Below are 23,652 nucleotides of genomic sequence, written 5' to 3' on the forward strand. Positions count from 1 at the left end.
AAAGAAAATGGCCACTGTTTGTCACTTCTGCAGAAAATTATTGACAGGGTGACAAGATGATCAACCGCGGAGCGGCGTTTTCGGAAAACCGACTAAACATCAATGAGAAGATGGTGTGACTCCAGCCACCACATGAATCGACCATTGACCACGTGTTCCATCACCTCACAAACGCTGCTGGTAAGGGAAACTGGGCGATAGCTGGAAGTCAGAGATTTATCTTTACAAGGCTTAGGTAGGGGAACAATAGTAGCTTCACCCCAAAGTGTGGGAAATACACCGTCAGTCCAAATATGGTTGTATGTATCGAGGAGAAAGCATTTTCCCACAGGAGGAAGATTCTGCAGCACGAGGACGTGGATTGTATCAGGCCGAGGAGCAGAAGCCCAGGATGAGGAGAGAGCACACTCGAGCTCCCTCATAGTGAAAAGAGTATTGTAGCATTCTCGATTCAAAGAGAGAAAAGAGATTTCATGAGCCTCCTCTGCCTGTTTCCAAGGAAGGAAGGGACGATGGTAGTGGGTGAAGATTGAAACCACCGCAAAGTAGCGACCCAAAGCATTGGAAACATCGACAGGGTCAACTATGACGTTTCCCGCCACAGTCAGACCAGAAATCAGGGAGTGGGTGGTAGTCCCGGAAAGCCGGCACAGGCCACCCCAAACGAGAGAGGACGGAGTAAATCTATTGAACGAGCTGGTGAAGGAGATCCAGCAGGCTTTCTTGCTCTCCTTAATAGTGTGACAGCATTGCACACGTAGTTGATTGTAGCGGATGCAGTTCGTTAACTTAGAATGATGGTGAAAGACACTAAGCGCACGTCATCGGGCACGAATCGCATTGCCGCACTCCACAGTCCACCAAGGGACCAGGACCTGATGGGGAGAAGTAGTGGTATGAGGGATAGAGGATTCAGCAGCCGGACCGGGACCTGATGGGGAGAAGTAGTGGTATGAGGGATAGAGGATTCAGCAGCCGAGAGAATAACGTCCATGAGGTTCTCGATCTGATCACCGCAGCTGGGAAACGGCCGGTGGTCAAAGACTGACAAGGAGTAATATAGCCTTCAGTCAGCAAGAGAGAATTTGCAATGAGAGGGCTGCTGTGGCGGGGTATGATTGTACAGGCGAGTCACACAAGAGAAATGATCACTCGAGTAAGTATCGGAAAGAGCACACCATTCGAGACGTCAAGTGAAATGAGCACAGCAGATCGAGAAGTCTACATGGGATAAGTATGCATGGAATCAGAGAGAAACGTGGCCTCACCAGTGTTAAAGCACACGAGATTTAAGATAATTAAGAAGATCTGCCAAAAGAGAACCTCTCGAGCAGGTGACAGGCGAGCCCCACAGAGTGTGATGGGCACTGGTGTCACTGAGGAGCAGAAAGGGTGGAGGAAGCTGAGGAACAAGCTGCATCAGGTCCACCCTAGTAACAGCAGAAGACAAAGGGATATAAATGGTGCAGAGGGAAAAGGTAAATTCGGGAAGGAAAACACAGGCAGCAACTGCTTGCAGGTGGGTGTGCAAGGCGATAGAATGATGACAAACATCATCTCGTAGAAGTAGCATGACCCCCACCATGAGAGGAATCTCTGCCGTAAATGGAAGGTCCATCCGTTAACAAAGTAAAATGGAAAAAGAGGAAAATGGTCTTGAGGACATAGCTTGGTTTCTCGGAGACAGACTACAAACGGACACTGTGATCACAGGAGCAGCTGGAGGTCCGCCCTGTTAGACCGAAGGCCACGGATATTCCATTGTAAAAGGGCCATAAAACTTAGGAACACCGGAGAATGAAGAAGAAACACTCACCTCGATGGCTGCTTAGGGGCGAGCTGTCGAGCGAGGACGGCCACTGGAATCCACATGTGGAGGTTCTTCATCCATCAACTCAGGGGGATCAATGGAGCTTCTCCGGTGTCAGTCAGTTGGAAGGGACCGTCGAGTCCAAGAGGGTTGACGAGTTGTTGTGGGGGAAGACGGTTTGCCTTTGGATGATTGTTTTGACTTTTGGTGATGGCAGAAAAGCCAGATGGCTGCAAACTCAAGGTACACAAGAAATGTTTCCGGGAATATTCCTTTTTGAATTGATGGTTTGCTGGCTGCATTGCAACCATCTTCACCAGTGAGGGCGAAGAACGGATAGCAGAATCTATAGCCTGGGAAGTGGGAGACGGAGTGTCAGCTTGAAGGCGAGGCGCCTTTGCCACCATCGAACTGAACTGTAAGTCACAAGTTTGCATAGCCACGTTTTTAATGGGATGGGGAGAGGCTAACACGGTGCTGCAGCTTCCAAACGAAGGGGAGTCTGTTTATGGCTCACCAACGGTTTCCAGGCAACAGGAAAAGGTACCTTCTCCTTCACCCTTATCTCCTGAACAACCTGCTCGTCTTGATAGACGGGACAAGAACGAGAAGAAGCTGCATGGTCTCCATGACAATTAACGCAGCGGGGTGAAGGAGGTGGACAGGTGCCTTCGTGTGCATCCCTGCTACAAGTGACACATTTGGCTGCGTTTTTACATGAAGTGTTGGTATGATTGAACTGGTGGCATTTATAACACCGCAACAGACTGGGAATGTAAGGATGCACAGAGATGACTTCATAGCCTGCCTTTATCTTGGTAGGAAGCGTTAACCGATCGAAAGTCAGGAATAATGTGCAAGTGGGCACCAAATCGGCAGCTTCATTTTTCATAACTCTATGAACAGCAGTAATGCCCTGATCCGATAGATATTAGTTGTTTCGTCCTCTGTCAAACCATACAACAGCCGGGTATAGATAATACTGTGGGACGAGTTAAGTGTCCTGTGAGCCTCCACTTTTATAGGATGTTCATGGAGAATTTGGGCCTTGAGTAGTTTCTGGGCCTGGAGAGCACTATCAATTTCAAAAAGCAGAGTACCAATGTGGAGACGAGAGCACGACTTCACAGGGCTGGCGGTGCCATCCACGTCTTTCTCTGTAACAAAGGTGTTAACAGTAGCAAAAGTCTGGTTTTCGTCTAAACATGAGACTACTAGATATCGAGGTGCAACAGGAAGAGACATTCAGGCAGGAGCCTCATTCCACTTTCATTTATGGGAAACACTCGGAGAAAGAGATGGAAAGTCAGTCATTGGGAAGAAGTCCCCCAAGATTGTCAGCACCTCTGATGGTGCGCTCCTTCCAGCAGGTGATTGTCCTCGTCTTAGGTCACACCTCCCGAACGACAGACGGAGGGACCAATCGGCAGAAGAGGAAGGTAACATATCAGGCAATCACCCCTCCCTCGGCCTGGCCTGTACTGTACCAAGGGGTACATGCGGGCTCTACATGCCAACCTGGGGCTGGGAATTACCCATTACCCAGTCTCCTGCCATGCAGCAATGCATGGGTGGCCGTTAGGCACACACAGGGAGGAGAAGGAAAGAGAAGAAGGAAAGGAGGAAAGAAAGAATGGCCTCAAACGCCACAGCAGAGGAAGAAGAGATCAGAACAGGGAAAGAAAGGAACACAGGGAAAGAAAGGAACAGCAGGGAAAGAGAGATACAGGAAAAGAGCAGGGTAGGGAAAGAGCGATACAGGGAAAGAACAGTATAGGGAAAGAGCAGTACGAGAGAGAAGAGTCCCGCAAGTAAACCGACGCAAATGAGCTTCAAGAGCCCATGGAGGCACGAGACATCTCCCCAAGAGAGGAGAAAAGGACAGAAGAAGAGAGAAGCAGCACTGAAAGAGAAGCAGTGCTGCGAGGGCTGGCGCCCCGTGGTCGCCAAGCACATAATCACCAAAGTGCGGTAAGCCCTATTGCCTTTTTGGAAATGCCATATGCTTAAGAGGAGGAATAAGGGCTTCAACATTCAACAATGATGCCACATCAGAACTGCAACTGCAACTCGTCGACATTCCATGAGGAGATGCCACAGTATATTGGGATATCTCCTAAAGAAGAGATCGCCTTTTTCTGCCATCAGCTTTCTGATGATAAGCCTTCAAAAGTGGCCACTCTGGAGCCCTTCCCACCTCTCATCTTGTGTCACAACACTCTGTCTGGTTACGTATGGAGGTGGATTGCTGAGACTGGACGCAGACATGCCTTCAATGCCAGCGCTGCAGTATCCCCTCACACGTGTCAGTGGATAGCTACTAGCCACTGGCCCGATAGTAACGGCATGGTCGAGAGATGGCACCATTCCCTAAAGGCAGCACTCGTGTGCTGTGGTACACCCTGGACTTCCAGCCTTCCGATAGTTCTCCTAGGCCTAAAAACAACTTATAAGCAAGTGTTGGGCTCCTCGGCTGCTCAATTAGTCTACAGTGAAGTGCCACGTCTCTTCCTGGGGAACCTGTCGATGCCAGCTCACTATAGTTATCAACTCAAAATCAGTCTGAATTCCTTCAACAATTAAGAGACCATATCACATCATACGACTCCCCACACCCTCCAGGCAATTACAGCAGCCACTTACGGAAAGCAGCACACAAGTTATGCTTTGAACAGACAGTCTTAACCCACAATTACAACCTCCATACAGTGACCTGTACCATGTCCTACAATGAAGCACATTAAATTTAGACATTGTGTTTGGCAAGCCTGTGTTTGTCACCATTAACTGCGTCAAACTTATTTACGCGTTCAAAGAAGAGCCACCACCTGCAGCACTGAGACTAAAACCTTGTCACAAGTTTCCGCAAATGCAATTCCCTGTTATTTCCCTGATTTCCAGACAAATTTTAGCATTTTTCCCTGACAAATTTTGATATTCCATGGATAAGTAAAGACGTAAGTTGACAAAAACTCCCCCGTGTAAGCAAAAATCTTAAGTACAAACAAACATCAACATCTTTTGTAATGATCTGTTTTTAGATTGAGAAAGCAAGCCAAATAGTATAGGTGTTTCATTAAGACCATTGTTGCATTTTATTTCAATAAAAAAAGAGACATATTTGGTGACAAAAATACACATTTCCTTGGAGTCGAAAGACAGATTTAAAATACCTTTAATGATTTCAGAAATAACCTCAGTAAAAGGCAGGCCACTTGAAAGAAGTGTATAAGGCAGGGAAGAGTTGTGTAAACCAACACTAAATGTGACCACCAATTAAATGTTGGTTCTACTACGTTCATTATTGTCAATTATTACTCACTGTGTTGTCTCTTCTTTTACAGCTATTGTGTGATTTTTCTTTAGAGAAATACATGAGCACATAGCGTACAAACCGCCAGCAACTGCCACAATTTTCTTCTTCTTATCGTCCCTACTTTCCAATACATAAATTATTTTTGAAGTGCCAAAATGTACTAGAATAAAGAAAATGAATATAAAACACCACACTATACAATGTACTTGAGGTGAGACATTTGCAATTCCAGAAATCCACCACCCGTGGCCTCTGGCCTGCCAAGAAGCACCACAGTCCTGGATCACTGGAGAAACCATGAAAATCCACCACATTATGCCACACACAGTCAGACCTGACCTGCGGGCAGATGAATGAGACTAGATCCGATGGGCATGGCTTGCACATTAGTGGGAACCGAGTGACTTCATATTGGCACGCCCGATCCATTACATAAAACCGCAGAAACCGCCTACGGTTTTGGACCATTGTGGAAATCCACTCATGTGGCCAGGTATTCAAATGTCACAGACACCATGTTGATGAAACAAGACTGCGGTGATCAATCTATGCGACAGATAACTTGTGCAAATACTCTGAGAATCAATACTAATGAGGATAGGTAGCAACTCACAATAAAGATGATCACAGAGCCTTATAGACATGTAGAAAAGACAATCACATTCTCACAACTAAATTTTCAGCCATAGCCTTTGTCAGAAAACGTGTGTGTGTGTGTGTGTGTGTGTGTGTGTGTGTGCCCCCCCCCCACACACACACACACACACACAAAAGAAAAAAATAGAAAAGAAAAAAAATCACTCAGACACAACTCGTGCACACATGACTGACGTCTCCAGCCACTGTGTCAACAGTCTCTGATAATCAGATCCAAACAAACCACTCCTCATGCCTCCTTGCCTCTCGTTGGCAGCTGCTAGGCTAGTGGCGAGAAATGGTGGCAGAACTGACTGCAAGCTGAGGGGAGTGAGAGTGGTACAAAGGGGAAAAGCAGTAAGAATGAGGAAGTAGGGAACTGGCGCACATACTCAGCTGCGTCCAGCCAGCGACGATGCCCGACATCTCAGTTAAAAAAATCCTATCTACTGAGAGAAAAAACAAGATTTTTCCAGTTTTCATTTTTTTCAAATTTCCCTGATATTTCTGTTGTTTCACTGACAGGTTTGAAATTCCTTGATTTCCAGAACATGTGGCAACCCTGCAACTGCTAGGGGAGCTGTGTTTCACTATGTGTTTCTACATTCTCTTGTACCGTTTGTTCTTTGGCTTGTGAATTTTTATATTACTTTGTATGTTCCATGTTCTTATTATTATGTCTGTCACTCTGGGATACAGTGTCAATGATCATTTTTCTGACTTGCTTCTTCCTGGGTTACATGTACGTTCAGAACATTTCACCAACGAGTTAAATGTTCAGATTTGTAGTCAACTTAGGAAATAACTGCCTGGCCAATCTGTTCAGTAGACACTCTTACCACAATAAAGAATTTTGTTCACTGAAACCTCCATACTCATACTCAATTTTGTTCACTCCAAGCAAAGGCTGGTTAGACCACAATGCGCTAATACCAACAAATTTTTTCATTTGTTGTCGAAGTTTATCTGCACTACCCAGTTAAAGGATCTGAAAAGTTCCTCTGGAACAGCTAAGAATTGATTTGGTGATTCGGATTATCTTGGCCAACCTCTTCTTTCAATCCAAAATTTCTTACTATCCTGACAAAATAAAATTTGAGGAATATATTCTCGAATAAACTAACAGAAGTTGAATCAACTGCTTGAACTGTGTCCAAAGCTCTTTCAACTCTACAAACCCAAACAAAGTGGTAATTCATACTAATTTCTACAAACAATGGAAAATCCAGGATGGAATGTAACAATATTGTGAGAAGAAATGTTGCTACTCACCATATAGAGGAGATACTGAGCCACAGTTAGGCACAACCAAAAAGACACTCACAATTAAAGCTTTCAGCCATTAAGGCCCTTGTCAACACTGGACACGCGCAAGCACACATGTAGACGCAACTCACCCACACGACTGCAGTCTCAGGCAACTGAAACCACACTGCGAGCAGCAGCACCAGTTCATGATGGGAGTGGCGACTGGGAGGGAGTAAGGAGGAGGCTGGGGCAGGGATAGTATTGTGGGGGTGGCTGACACTTCATTTCTCTCCTTTTCCGCTAGCCACCCCCCCCCCCCCCCCCCCTGCCCTCTGTCTGACCTGCAGCAGTTCACTGTCCACCATCGCCACCGCCACCACACTATCCCTCCCAGCCCCGGCCTCCTCCTTACCCCCACCTAGTCGTCACTCCCATCATACACTGGTGCTGCTGCTCACAGTGTGGTTTCAGCTGTCTAAGACTGCAGTTGTGTGTGTGAGTTGCATTCACGCGTTCATGTGTGTGTGTGGGGGTGGGGAGGGGGGGGGGGCACGTGCACTTCTATGCGTCTAGTGTTGACGAAGGCCTTAATGGCCGAAAGCTTTAATTGTGAGTGTCTTTTTGTTGTGCCTATCTGCGACTCAACATCTCCACTACATGGTGAGTCAAAACTTTCCTTCTCATAACATTACTATCTAATTTCTATCGCTATTTGCTAATGGTCTATTGTGCTATGGACACTCTTAAGTTCTGAGCAAAATTATGAAATGGAGTAATCAGTATGATTTAGCCACATTCTCTGTGATTTAGAGATTTGAAATTTAGTACAAATCTTAAATACTTATTTTTACCTCAAGGTACATATAAAACAGTAGGAATGTTATAGAAGGGGTAGTTAAAATGACAAATTAGCTACACAGTTCACCTGGTAAAATAATTCTCTCTCTTAAAGAATGCACTTTTACATCATTGTCATTTTATATTGTGAACAGAGGAGCAACTACCTCATAAAGGTGTCAATATTGCAACAGTTAGTGACTTGTTTCATTTGATGAACAACAGCTCTCTGAAATCTACTGACTCAGCTACTCTCGACTAGTACACGGAAAGTAAGAAATGTTAATGGGAAGTCTAAAATACTGCCAAAATGAAAGAAGACTTACCTCTCTCCTCTCATTTGGTGGCTGTGTATTGTACATATAACCAGAACTCATGTTTAATGTTCCAGGCGCATTATTTTGAAAACCAGGCTGCGAAGGATCTACAAATAAAAACAATATCTTGTTACAAAGTAGGAAATACATAACAATTTGTGAATAGCTCAGAATACAGTAACGTTGAAAACTGTTCATGTTACACTTCTCTGCAATTTCCACTGGCCTTTGACAGTAAAGACACTGCTGTTACAATATCATTCCTACTGTACTCTTAAAAACCCACGCAAATATGCCACTTGCTTTAAGGTTTCCAATTTCTGTCAAGGCTGAGTATGGTGTGGCAAACATGCCAAATATATGGAGGGTGCTGTCCTTACTCAAGTACAGTAGATAGGGAATAATGTCTTAACGAAAATTTTGGTCCACCATGAGTGTTGTGACATAAGATACATGCACTGTTGTGAAGCATTGTGACTCCCTTTTAGCTGAACCATCTAGACCAGTTACCTCATATTTTTAATGTAATTGAAAGTCAATGTAGTGCTGTACCCGTAAGGGTTTTTTTCCCCCTCCAGATGTTTCTGTTAGATAGTTACATGACAACGATTATACTCTTGATGATAATGTAAAGCTGTACTTGGCACAAAGATTGATGTTGAAACAACAATGTTTTACTAGTCATTGTCTTATTTGAGATGCTACGACCAGCTGCATTCTTTGGCCTGTGACCTGTCTCCACCAGCCAGTTACAGATAGTTAAATTTAATATGGAATCATAACAGTAACACAATGTTGTATTTTGGAACTTCACAAAGTACTGCGAAAGGCAGATGAGTTATACACGACTGCGAGATCTATGACGAGCGATAAACTGAGAAATATTTGTATTTGTAATACATCAACCATGTCACCAAGTCAATAATAAACAAACGAAAATGGAACTGTTCTTCTTGCTATAACCATCACAAACATTTGCCAATAAATTACACAGCAACAGGCCAACTGATGAGTTTACATTAAAGAAAGAAGGAAGGAAAGCAAAGATTCAGCACTCTGGCCCTTTGACCGATTGCCATGCCACCTTCTGCTAATCGTGTTACATGGATGGGATATGGAGAGTTGGGTGTCAGCACACTGCTCTCCTGGCTGTTGTTGGCTTTGTAAACCTTGGAGCCGCTACGTCTCACTCAAGTGCCTCCTCAACTGGCATTGTGAGACTGAGTTCAACCCATTCCAAACCTCCCACCAAGAAAAAAATCCATGGCAGTATCAAGAATTAAACCTGGGTCCTCGGCATACCAGCCAGACAACTTGACCAGTGAGCTACAGGGGTAGACTTAGAAGAAGAGGTTAAAGCACTATACATGTCTTTACCTAGTAACACATCTGTGTCTGATAGAATAGCTAGACAGTTTCAGAATACCAAAGTATGAATGGGCTTCGATAAACATGTAGAAGTTTTGCCATTAGATTTAGTGAACACATTAACCCCAGCGACAACTGTAGACCTCCATTTGGGAACCATCTTCAGATGATCAAAGACAAGTTGAATCACACTGAAGATTCTTCACCATTTCTTCACCGAAGCAGGAAAGGAAGACCGCTTGATTACTTAGATGGGATTACAATTTATACCAAGTTTAGAAACCAGCTACAACATATCATAAATGAACAGACTGAACTTGAAAATAGGAGATACTTAGTTTGCATCCAAAACATCTTGCCAGATGGTAATGGTGATTTTAGATACTGGTGAAATTTTATGCACTGTTGATCTTGGCACGTATTCTTGGTCATGCTATACTTGTTTCTACATAATACCTGCTTTTACACCTTCTTATTTGTGTTCACATTACAAAATCATGTGGACTTCTGCCTGTCATTTACATTAATGTTTTTTGTCCCTGTTACATTTGTGGTTTTTAAGGTTTTGTTCACCATGACCAGGTAAGTCACTTCAAAGTGGATGAAACAAGGAGTTTACAGTAATGTGAAAGGAATAATGTAAGTAAAAACAGTGAATGCAAAATATATATGACACACACACACACACACACACACACACACACACACACACACACTGCATTCACTTACATCATTCCTTTTACATTACTATATACTCCTTGATTCGTTGACTTTGGATATAAATCTTAGGAGCCATATCACTGACTCCATATATTCTGTTTGCATTTCTAAGTTCACAATCTGTGTGTTTACAGCTTTGTCATTTTAATGTTGTTATAATCCAATCAATAAGTTGGCTACATGAGTGATTTATTACTGTGTGTGTTGTGAATATAAGTTTTATTCTTATGGAAGTAGAATGTTGTTTCTGTGCTTGCGATATGGTGTGTGGAAGTGCAGGTATAATTATACCGACATACACTCAGACTGCTGGAAACCATGTGACATCACGTCATGACTTAATGTAGTAGAAGAGCTTTAACATGCACATAAATACTACTCACTTTTTCAGTTTTAACATTGTTAATTTACATTTAATTTCATTGTATTTAAAGTTGTGACAGTGTTACGTTTTAGCAAGCTACTAAATGACAAGATGTCAAAACAGCAATCACAAAAAATACACTCCTGGAAATTGAAATAAGAACACCGTGAATCCATTGTCCCAGGAAGGGGAAACTTTATTGACACATTCCTGGGGTCAGATACATCACATGATCACACTGACAGAACCACAGGCACATAGACACAGGCAACAGAGCATGCACAATGTCGGCACTAGTACAGTGTATATCCACCTTTCGCAGCAATGCAGGCTGCTATTCTCCCATGGAGACGATCGTAGAGATGCTGGATGTAGTCCTGTGGAACGGCTTGCCATGCCATTTCCACCTGGCGCCTCAGTTGGACCAGCATTCGTGCTGGACGTGCAGACCGCGTGAGACGACGCTTCATCCAGTCCCAAACATGCTCAATGGGGGACAGATCCGGAGATCTTGCTGGCCAGGGTAGTTGACTTACACCTTCTAGAGCACGGTGGGTGGCACGGGCTACATGCGGACGTGCATTGTCCTGTTGGAACAGCAAGTTCCCTTGCCGGTCTAGGAATGGTAGAACGATGGGTTCGATGACGGTTTGGATGTACCGTGCAGTATTCAGTGTCCCCTCGACGATCACCAGTGGTGTACGGACAGTGTAGGAGATCGCTCCCCACACCATGATGCCGGGTGTTGGCCCTGTGTGCCTCGGTCGTATACAGTCCTGATTGTGGCGCTCACCTGCACGGCGCCAAACACGCATACGACCATCATTGGCACCAAGGCAGAAGCGACTCTCATCGCTGAAGACGACACGTCTCCATTCGTCCCTCCATTCACGCCTGTCGCGACACCACTGGAGGCGGGCTGCACGATGTTGGGGCGTGAGCGGAAGACGGCCTAACGGTGTGCGGGACCGTAGCCCAGCTTCATGGAGACGGTTGCGAATGGTCCTCGCCGATACCCCAGGAGCAACAGTGTCCCTAATTTGCTGGGAAGTGGCGGTGCGGTCCCCTACGGCACTGCGTAGGATCCTACGGTCTTGGCGTGCATCCGTGCATCGCTGCGGTCCAGTCCCAGGTCGACGGGCACGTGCACCTTCCGCCGACCACTGGCGACAAGATCGATGTACTGTGGAGACCTCACGCCCCACGTGTTGAGCAATTCGGCGGTACTTCCACCCGGCCTCCCGCATGCCCACTATACGCCCTCGCTCAAAGTCCGTCAACTGCACATACGGTTCACGTCCACGCTGTCGCGGCATGCTACCAGTGTTAAAGACTGCGATGGAGCTCCATATGCCACGGCAAACTGGCTGACACTGACGGCGGCGGTGCACAAATGCTGCGCAGCTAGCGCCATTCGACGGCCAACACCGCGGTTCCTGGTGTGTCCGCTGTGCCGTGCGTGTGATCATTGCTTGTACAGCCCTCTCGCAGTGTCCGGAGCAAGTATGGTGGGTCTGACACACCGGTGTCAATGTGTTCTTTTTTCCATTTCCAGGAGTGTATTTTTAAGAGCCGTAAGCAAAATGACTACAATCCTCATCAAAATTTTAGATTCCAGATTGTACAAATTATGGCCATTTTAAATTTGTTACATCAATGACAAAAAATTGAATTCTAATTATGCAACACATTAATAGTTTTTTTCTGTTATCAAATCATAAGTGATACTTACAATTGCTAGTCCCATATGCTGACTGAGGCTGAGGTCTGTAGTACGGCTGTGTCTGTCTCATCTGTTTATTCCATGCCGGCTGTTAAGTAAAATATTATGTATGAAATTTTAATAATAAAAGAACAATAAACATAAAAGCAATCAAAACAAAAACAGTACAGACCAAAGTGGTCGAAAGAACATAAAGAACCTTCTTGGAAAGAAGGATAATTCACTACTACTACTACTACTACTACTACTACTACTACTAATAATAATAATAATAATACACAGACAACTTTACTGCCTCAATTTATGGTAGCAGTGGAGGGTCACAGGTCTGCCCAGTACCCGTTCTGTATCATCTCCCGTGCTACAAATAACCACTGCGCTCTATTAATACTATGTTTTAGGCTCACATGTGGAGAAAATCAAACAAAGCAAAATCCAGGATGGAATAACAACAGTGTTATTAAAAACATAAATTGCTACTCATTGTATAGAGGAGATGTTGAGTCACAGATATGCACAACAAAAAGATTGCTATACTTTTGAGCTTTTGGCCAGTAGGCCGGCTTCTAAAGTAGAAAACAATCTATATATCTCTCTCTCTCTCTCTCTCTCTCTCTCTCTCTCTCTCTCTCACACACACACACACACACACACACACACACATACAAAAGCACAATTCACACACACACATGACCACTTATAATGGTAGTCTCCCCCAGGACTCATATGAAATGCCTGATACCACCTTTTTAATATGCATCCACATAGTTATCAGACAATTCAGTGTCTTTATACATATCATTCTGTCCTATTTGATAAAAAAAAACTTGATATTCATTGCGAAGGCGTGTGGAATGTTCTGGAAGGACACGCGTTGTCGTAATTATTGGCGGATTGTTGTCATTGATAAAATTAAGAACATATACTAAATTAAGTAACTAATCAAGGAAATTGAAGTAACAAGTCCTTACAAACAAATAACTAGAGACTGCAGAGATGTTAGCATGAAATATCAAAGCTTCTAATTAACAACATTTCAATCTAAAAATCCAGTGACCTTAGACCTCACTATCTTGACAAACAGCTTAAAAGTTACTACCAAGCAATGTATTTTCATTTGTTATTTATTTTTATGTCTTCCTCTGTAATTAATATTCTTTGTAATTACATTCCTAATTAAATCTCCAACTGTTTGCATCTCACAGTTTCTCAATTTCCAGAATTTGAGGTATTATTTGTACGTTCTATGTATTTAATCGGATACAGCAACTCAAGTTCAGAATGATTATCTTATGGAAAACTAAAGATATTACTATAAAAGACTGTCACTGAATATTGTATTTTATACCTTATTCGGCTGTAACATCAGTTTCCTTAAGTTTTGTAAATTTTAATTGTTACATCAACATTGTACAAAATTAATAACGCTTTATTTTGGAAGCTATTGTTAAAATTCTATATAAATCAATGCAGCGAGGCTGAGAGTTAGTCGAGTTGTTGTTTTGTGAGTCTAGTTTTAAAGTTACTTTTGGAAGTCAAAGAGATCAGTGAAGTCAGTCTGTGTTTTGTTCACATGAAGAGTGTGCAGTTCGAATGTCAATTTATGTGAATAAACTTTGTGAAGCATGAAAATTTTCCATTCATTCATCAATGGACCAGGCAGAAGAAACTTAAGTTAAGTAACATTCTACATGAATCGTTACACACTGTCTCTGGCTACTGAGACTGGACTATCACCTGACATTACAATATAATGTTTCTTTTTCTCTTAATAGACATTTCAATGGACAAATACAAAAAAATATAGTCCATTATTTGCAAAATCTGATAAATTATAAATAAAGAATTTCCTTGGGGTAACTTGGATACCCCCGTGAGGTAAAGAGTTAAAACCATCCAAAATAACAACTACTTTTTCCTATAGGAAACTTGCTAAAACTATTACTCAGCAAAATGCACTTTTGAAAAGGAATTTGTGTGTGCTTAAATTGGGTTGGTTGGTTGGTTTTGGGGAAGGAGACCAGACAGCGAGGTCATCGATCTCACCGGATTAGGGAAGGACGGGGAAGGAAAGGAACCATCCCGGTATTTGCCTGGAGCGATTTAGGGAAATCACGGAAAGCCTAAATCAGGATGGCCGGACGCGGGAGCTTAAATTGGGCTGCCCAGTTTGCAGTAAGATATATTTTAAGGCATCTGGGTATAATTTTCATGGTATCAGAACAGGAACAGCTTGCTAAACTAGCTGGAAGTGTTGACAGATTTATTACCACAACAGCTGATAGCACCAGTTGTAAGTACACCAGAATTTCAGGGTGTCTACATGGACAAGGAAAAAAATATTCCCGGATTTTTCCCGGATTTCCCGGTTAAAAACACAATTTCTCCCGGATGAAATTACGTATAAAGCGGGTGAAAATACATCCGTGTTAAGTAACAGAATGCTTTCCCTCGGGTCTTATACCGGCAGAGGACGTCCCAGCACTTTAGGAAACGAAATCCAGGAAAAACAATGCGTTTGGAAATTTGTTTGATGCGAGACAATATGCACAGACTTTATTTTTGTATTGTGAAAGTATATAAACAAATTCCACAAATTACAGCACGGTAGCTTCTGAAACTCTAAAATAGAGATTGCATTGAGTGATGCACTTTTGTCAGCCAGTCAGAGCTCATGTCACGTGATCTCGCTAGCGAATGATGGCAGTTATTCAGAGCACGAGGCCTAAGAGAAAGGTAGGCCGCGGCGCGTACGTTACGAAGGTAGGCCGAGCTCGCTCAACTCAGCAAAGTGCGTTTCTACAGCGGTTAACTCTTAAGTAGATGTGTATGTACGAACAAGAATTGCATCGTCTATTGGCATCCACTGTTATTAGTCCTACAATGATAGGAAGTCTGTAGGCCTACTAACAGGCTGTAATTTGGCAATTAAAATCGTGCCAAAATGATTATCAGCTGCGTACAAAAGTCGAGGTGTTCTGGCATGAAAAGACTTGTGACATTACTCAGTAACACATTATGCACATTTTTTTGAAGGTCAATTACACTTTTTGCCATCGATCGCATAATTTTTTATCTATGTAAGAACAACATTAAATATGAAAACTAACTTGAAGCTCGGTCTTTTTTTAGCGTGTGCTACACGTTAAGTCATATCAAATACAAATGTGCCGGTAAAATTTTAAATAGTGGCATAAATGACTTATCTTCTGGGCCCGACATTTTTCAAATGGCTGATCCTCAAAGTGTTATGTTTTGAATGAGAGTTATAACGCCCAGTGATTTAAGAAATTCACTGCACATTCTCACATGTAACATAAATCATCTTGAGTGGAAATTTCCTTTGAAATTTACGCATCTCAAGCCACTATTCGTAATATTTACTGGTGATCTGTTAGAAATGTAAACAATTGTGACATCACGCACATTGAATGCACGTTAGTTGTTACGGACGTACTGCATAATCTTCGACCTAAAGCCTTTGACACTTCACGGTGTCGGCAAAATGGTCTGTGCATTGTGTAAATTACCCATTTTCTATGCAACTAAACTTTTATTTTGGTGTTGTTCCCTGATTCATGTTTCATTGGTGCAGTATTATTCAGCAGTAGTGGACTACAGTTCTTTGTCAGAGTATCAGATCTTACACGTCAAACCTACAAAACTTTAACTGAAATCTAAAACAATGAAAAATCCCGGAGTTCTAAGAAATTCCCGGGTTTTTCCCGGATGAAAAAATTCCCGGGTTTTTCCCGGACCTACCGCATGTTCCGGGCCGTATACACCCTGAATTTACATGTTCATACAATCCAGAATCCATAAGGTGTTCACTCTCTGCAGTAGAAGCAGACACGTTTCCTTAGAAGCAGACACGTTTCCTTCTTACAATTTAGCAGGTGTTGCAACGTGTCCCGACAGTCCCATTGATTAACAGTTTGTCCCTGTGGCACAAATTCATGCTGAACTAATCTTTCAAAGTCAAAGAAGACTATCAGTGTCACTTTCACATTGGACCTGCCTGCCGAGCTTGCTTTTTTTTGTCTCTGAGAACCTTTCCCGATCCATTGTGACGACTGATCCATGGTCTCAACATCATAACCACAGACCTATGCCTCATCACCAGTTATGATTCTCTTAAGGTAAATCTTTTTCTCATTTGCGCGATCCAAAAGCTCTTCACAGATTGGGAGCAATATGATGAATTCCAAGATGCTGTGTGAAGGTTTCATGACATGATCTAACTTAAATGTTACATTCTTCTGCAATCTCTTGGACACTAGGCTTTGATTGTCATACACAATTTCGTGGACATTACTGACACGAGCGTGGTCAGTAAACGTCAAAGAGTGTCCTGAATGAGGATTGTCTTTAATTTTCGTCCAGCCATTTTTAAATTGTGTGATCACTCTTAACACTGAGTAAGGCTTAAGCATTCATCACCGTGAGCATTCTGCATCATTTGGTGTGTCTCTGCAAAGGTTTTCTTGAGTTTCATGCAGAATTTGATGCAGACACATTGCTCCTCTAACTCTGCCATTTTGAAATTCGCAAACTGTGCGACACAATGTTAAACTCAATAAAGCACTGAAAAATAAGTAACAGATATACAACAATGAAACTTCTGGCTGTTATAAATTAAAACACAGGCACATGCAGGGATGCCAACCGCATTTTGCTCCAACACACCATTGGCACGAAATTACGAATGTTCTGGAATTTTTTTAACAGACCTCGTATTGTAAATGGTCTTCACGGGTTTGTCGCCAGGTCACGTTGTGCAAATTCTGCAATATTTCCTCGGAGCAACTGTCCAACATCTTTAGGTGGTACAACCTTTCTGGTGGCTAGGTACGACTGTCGCAGACCTCATATTGCTATTCTTGCATGCTTTCTTGGGGGCAGTTCGTTTGTACAGCCACACGCTTTTAAAACACGAAAAAAGCTTTACCCCAGATATTACATCATGAAAAAGTTACCATGCTGAAACATTTGAAAGATATAAAGAGCTTGAAATGCGACTACAGAAATGCGAAACAATCCTTATCCTCTGATGGTCACTCCAAAAGACCTTTGAGGAAGTGGTAACTGTGGAAATTTCCTTGAAACTTTGAAACTACTTGGCAAATATGATCCAGTTGCGGATCACCACCACCACCACCACCACCATCACAATCACAAAGTCCAGCAAACAGATAACTATGTCATGTCACATCTTTTCGACAAAGCCAAAATGAATCCATCAAACTACTTTATGATCATGTCAGAATACGGATGTTCAAGAAATTTCTAAGCCTAGGTATTTTTCCATCATGTTTGATTGCACATCAGATATACTGCATACTAACCAAATGACTCAAGTAATTCATTATATCACATGGAAAATCTGCTAATGAAATTACAGAACACATTTGTGACAAACTGCAAGCAGTTGGTCTAAAAAGACAAGGATAGGAAAATGCTGTGACCATGGCTGGACACGTTAGTGTGTTCAGAGACGTATTTTGGATGTAAACCCACACAGTGTTCGCACTATGTAACAATCACTTGCTCAATCTTGCAAGAGTATATGCAGCTATTGTTGGAACAAAATCAGTGGCTTTTATTGGCACTGTGCAATATGTGTGTACATTTTTCTCAAGCTCTACAAATAGGTGGGATGTTCATAACATGTTACAATTAACATGAAATGATTCTGTGACACAAGATGGAGTTCAAAACATGAATCTGTACATGTGCTTGCTGAGCTCAATGAAAGCGTAATCAAAGCTTTGTAAACCTCAAGGGATGAATCAGAAGACATTGCAGAAACCAAAGGAGATACAGGCAATTGGTTGGTTTGCATTATGACCTAACCTTTCTTTCCCCTTTTTAAGCCCAATGCTCACAGAAGTGAATCATACTCAGAGATACTTACAGCGAAGAGGATCTGGACTTGATTAATGTGTTCAAAAGTGAATGATCTGACTCCATCTTGTGAGGAGAAGTGATTCTCTCGTCACAAAGGCAGATGAGAGAACCATGCTGGTATGCAATATATTTGATATTTCAACAGAAAGAAGACTTGGAAGATAGAAGAATATGTCAGGTGAGAAAAGTATCAACTCTATGGTTAAATTCAATTTAAGAAACGCGTCGGGAATACCTTGAGGCAGTAGATAAACTAACATCAGAATTTTTAAACAAATGTATGTTACAAATTAATATACTTGATGAGCTATTTGCCTTCCTTCAAATTCGGACACTACTGGATACAAAATGAGATTAATTCATTGTTCAAAACATTCAGCTTTTCTGTGAAAAATATTCCGAACTGAATGTTTCTAAAGGACATAGAATGAAATGCCACATTTCTTTATTTCAAGAAAATCATCCATGAGTGTACAACTTTGCATGAACAGCTTTAGAATTACTAAGTTTGGTAACTAAGTAGGGGATACAAGGGAGTTTAATTAACATTGTTGTGCTACTAAAAACTTTTGTAGAATCACTGTGCCAAATGCTGCTTGTGAAAGAAGTTTTTCCAAATTAAAGCTAATGAAGACGTACTGAGATTAATTATGAGCCAAGAAAGATTAAGTAACCTTGCAATTTTATCTACTGAAAGAAAAATAAATGTAAATGTTAACCGCTTAATTGAACAATTTGGAAGAATAAAATCTGTTTTCCTTTTGTTATAGTTGTCTTAGTACCTGTATAATATTGCAGTCTCAAAGTAAACATTAATGACCTCAGAGAAGTAATTCGATTTTATAATTGTCTGTTTAGAAAATAAATGGTTATAAAACTTATGAGGGGTGCAATATTTTAAATTGCCCCAGGTGCTCAAACACCACAGTACACTGTGAAGGCCTTCTTCAACATTGTACAAAATGTTGACACTGCTGGATGTAGACTTCAAACAGCCAACGGCTGGTGAAAGAAGAAGATGCCCAAAGCTTTCCTTAGAATGTCAAAGAGCCAACAGCTGGTGAAAGATGATGATGTCAGAAGCTTTCTTTAATCACTATAGCCTATGTTAATTAAACAATGTAAAACTGTTTCAAAATGATGAATGAAATGACGATGTTCAGTTCTTACTGACATCTGTATCACTGAAGTTCTCCGACAGCCACACTTACAGAAATGTCCATGTTAAATTACTTATGTGGCAGTAACCTGTACATAGTGTACAGGAATAGAAAGTTTTGTCTCTTAGGGAAAGAAGATGAAAGTGTTTATGGAATGAATTATTTTGGAAAATATTGAACGCTATTTATTTATACTGAGATGTGTTTGAAGCTCATGAATAGGAGTGATATTTTTTTCTGGATAATAATTTAATATCCATTATGATGCTAAAGAAAAGTACTGTTTGACCTATGACTTAGCTAAATCACAAAAACTTGTTATAAACTGTGAACATTGAAATATATGGACAGTAAATGGAATATCACTGAAAACTACCGGTAATCAGTTTTATTATTCAGAAAGTGTCTGAAGTGATCAAGGACTATGCAAAATAATTTTTCATACTTGAGAATTTATTAACACCAGTCAGAGATAATTGCACTTTCTGATCTTTGTGTTAATTGTAATCCTTGGTCAGCGTAGTAACCAAAATAAATTAAGAGAATCTGATTTAATTCACGTAATTACTTTTGGAAGATAATTTTTTGATGTACAAACAGTATTCAGTGCCCACAATTCGACGGCTGGGAACAGAACAGAATAGAATAGAATAGAATAAGCTACTGTACCATAGTATCCCTACAATGAGATTGTGACATGACCAGGGTGAGATAATATCTCAACACCACTGTCGCTAAGTACTCACTCTTGTACACTGGATGAATACAACCTGGGTGATTTGCGTGCCTTGAGTTAAGCTGCTTCAAGACACATACGCAGTTTCTAACTTTAGTACTTGTGTTATTGTGATAAGCCTTTAAAGTAACTTCTTAATGAGTAGATTACAACAGCATTTTAAATTTTTAAGTTCGGTCAATAATTATATGAAATAACAAAAATGAAATTATGTTGCCCCTGGAACCTTGAAGATAGGCAACCTGCAACTGCCTGTGTGACCGTTGTAGCCGTACCATACACACATACAATTCCTGTCTGCCTACAGCAACACTCTTATTGAATTCCAGGTGTTAATTCCTTCCCTGGATGGGAACAACTGTTTGTACATGGACAGCTTATGGAGTGTCTTTACAGATTTCAAGTTCTCCAAAGACCCACCAAAGCCAAAGTTTTGAGTAGAGTCCCAAATACCAGAGCAAGCCTAATATAAAATGGTTTATGACAGATATCCCAGAGCTTGTCCATTAGCAATTGCTTCACCTCGACAGTCAGCATGAAGCTTAAAAGAAAACAAATTGCTGCAGGAAATGACAGCTGTTTTGTTTTCATTCCATTTATTGTGGAACAAAATTTTTAAAACTGCCAAGAGTGTCACGAAAATAAAATACATACTTTTAGTTACAGAATTAATTTTACATTTAGTTATTCAGCTGATAGTGTCTGCAAGTACACTAAAACTTCTGCGAAACTTTAACCTCAATGTCTGCTGTACCTTCAACTGTTTCTGCGAACATCAGTAGGCAAGTAACTAAGTGTAAAATCTGTTGTGTAGCTAAAAGCATGTACACATTTTCTTGCTACTCTTGGTATTTTTGAAATCCTTGTTGCACAGTGAAGAGCAATAAAACCAAACAAAAATAAGGTTGTTTCCTGAAGTAGTTTGTTTCTTTGTAACTTGCACATACCAGTAACAACTGTAAGAAAATTATCATCAACTTGGAAGGCATTACCAAGAGGAATATACAGTAGAACCCCTCTAATCTGTCACCTTCGGGACCGGGACCATTGTCGGAAAGAAAAAAAGGTTGATTTATACGAAAAATCTAATATTTATTGCAAAAATATAAAAATACATTTAGAACAAAAAATTAAACGCTTTAAGAACTAAAAGACGTCTTCAGTAATATAAAAAGAGGTTTTTTACACAATGTTAAAAAATATATTAACTAAAAAAGTCTGCACACACCATAATGTGTATTGGTTTTAAAAGGGAAAACGACAAACAAATTACAGTACTGTACTGAATAACGTATGAACGATATATACTGTAAAATAAAAAATGTTTGTATCACTGTATATAAAAAAAATTTCTTACAAAGAAATAAACTACTGTTTGTATACACTAAAAATGATTATACTGGATGCATTGTTTTTACAGTAAAAATGAAAACAGTTTACTTGGAAAAAAAGTAAGTGATACATTTTTGTTTAGCAGATGTTATTCTAGATTTAGCTTCAGTGTCCCTTCATTTTTTTATCCACAAAACATCCATCGGAGTTTAAGTTGGATTCTGCTCGATGAATTTAAGGGTGATGTCAAAATCATTTTTTGCACCGTTGTGTGAAATCCGGGTGGGGGTTTGTCTTCACTGTCCGAGACCTCACTCTCAATTTCCTGGCTAACAGCGGTAACAATCTGGTCATCACTGAGCTCTTCAGAAGTGTCACAGTCTTTGTCACATCCGTTGATTCACTCTTCAACTTCATTGGGAGGGACGTTCGGCTCCAGAGTTTGTAGATCTTTAATGATTTCCAGTGCATCGTTATTTTGCTCATCTTTGGTATGCTCATTTTCAGTCATAACTTGTGGCAAAAGCTTACGCCACGATTTCTGCAGTGTGTCAGGTTTCAGTTCATCCCATGCTGCAGCGATTGTGTAGATAGCATCTTTGATGTTCTGGGATTTCATTGCCTCAAATATCTTATGACCTCCTTCAGATTTTTCCAAGATTGAGCTGATATACTTTCTGCGATATCGTCTTTTTAACCATTCGATAACACCCTGATCCATTGGTTGGATGAGTGAGGTCACATTAGGAGGCAGAAAGAGAGCTTTTATGTCCCCTTTCACCAAATATTCCTCAGATGGATGTGATGGTGCATTATCCAACAGCAGTAGAGCATGAACAGGAAGATTTTTTTTGCTTCGAGTCTTTTTCGACCGATGGCACAAACTCGTCGAAAAACCAGAATTTAAAAAGGTTGCAGTCCACCCAAGCAGATTTTTGATTGCGGTAATAAACCGGGAAGGAAGATAAGTTTATATTTTTGAATGCTCTTGGCTTCTTAGATTTGCCAATGACGAACAAGGGGAGCTTTTGGGTACTATCTGCATTGCTAAAAGGAATGACTGTTATTCTATCTTTTATATGTTTCATTCCTACCACGGATTCATTTGAAGCTGTGAGTGTTTTTGTTGGCAACATTTTAAAGTTCAGCCCTGTCTCGTCGATGTTATACACTTGGCAGGGTAACAGTTCATTTTCTTCTATTATTTCTTGAAACTTAACAGAAAACTCCTTAGTAACTGCGGCATCGGCAGATAGTTTTTCACAAGAAATAGAAACAAATCTGACACCATGATGAGTTTTCCAACGATCAATCCAGCCTTCACTGGCAGGCAAATTTACTTTCAGCTTCCAGTTTTTTGTGCAAAACTATCGCTTTTTCTTTGAGAATTGGCCTAGATATAGGAGTTCCTTTCATTCTTCCTTGACAAAACCAATGCAACATCAAGCAGTTCAAGTTTAGAATTTTTTAATGTTTTACGATTCTTCAGAGTGTTTTCACCATCAATCGTACCTGTATAGGATTCAATGTCTTTCCGATTCTTCCTCCAGTCCTTAATTGTCATTGTTGTTGTTGTGGTCTTCAGTCCTGAGACTGTCTTAATTGTCGTAACACCTACAATCAGTTCCTTTGCAATTTTTTGGAGCAATTCTCCTTTGTCTAGTCTTTGTAGCACTGCTAATTTTTCATTTAGTGAAAAAGTTACGTGTTTACGTTTGAATCCAGACATGTTGAAAAACAGACAACTGTACACACAATGAATCTACAGTAATAAGTACTGTAGAGAACACGGAATAAAGCAAACAACATTTTTTAATCCCAACAAAAGATAAAACTGCACAACAACATACAGTATAACAATATGCACAGCGATAGACACCGCAACAATGGACCGACAGGCGTCCAGTCAGTGACAAGTCGGCACAGGCTCACGAGCCTGAGTATGGTCGGACTAACCGGAGTGACGGACCATCCAAGGTCGGATTAGAGGGGTTCTACTGTATATATTTTCTACATAAAACTGGAAAACGTACAGACCATAACAGAAATCTCATCGTCATCTGCATGAACATCAAGACATCACATGAAGTAAAATATTAGATACACTAAAAAAGGAATTACAGACCAATGCTCACTTTAAACACAAAACTGTGGTTAATAAACACTGTATGTGGCACA

General features: G+C 41.1%; 1 protein-coding gene across 3 annotated transcripts in view; it reads right to left on the reverse strand.

The window, feature by feature from the left end:
• LOC126262828 (uncharacterized) overlaps window positions 1-23,652 on the reverse strand; it is a 116,809-nt gene that overhangs the window by 9,992 nt on the left and 83,165 nt on the right. For all 3 annotated transcript variants that reach the window (XM_049959678.1, XM_049959680.1, XM_049959679.1), the window contains 2 exons: window positions 12,349-12,427; window positions 8,174-8,271 (listed from right to left, as the gene is read on the reverse strand). In XM_049959678.1, coding sequence (XP_049815635.1) covers window positions 8,174-8,271; window positions 12,349-12,427 — 177 coding nt within the window. The remainder of the gene's footprint in view (window positions 1-8,173; window positions 8,272-12,348; window positions 12,428-23,652) is intronic.

This window comes from Schistocerca nitens, chromosome 6 (genome assembly GCF_023898315.1).
Source record: "Schistocerca nitens isolate TAMUIC-IGC-003100 chromosome 6, iqSchNite1.1, whole genome shotgun sequence".
Taxonomy (NCBI): Eukaryota; Metazoa; Arthropoda; class Insecta; order Orthoptera; family Acrididae; genus Schistocerca; species Schistocerca nitens.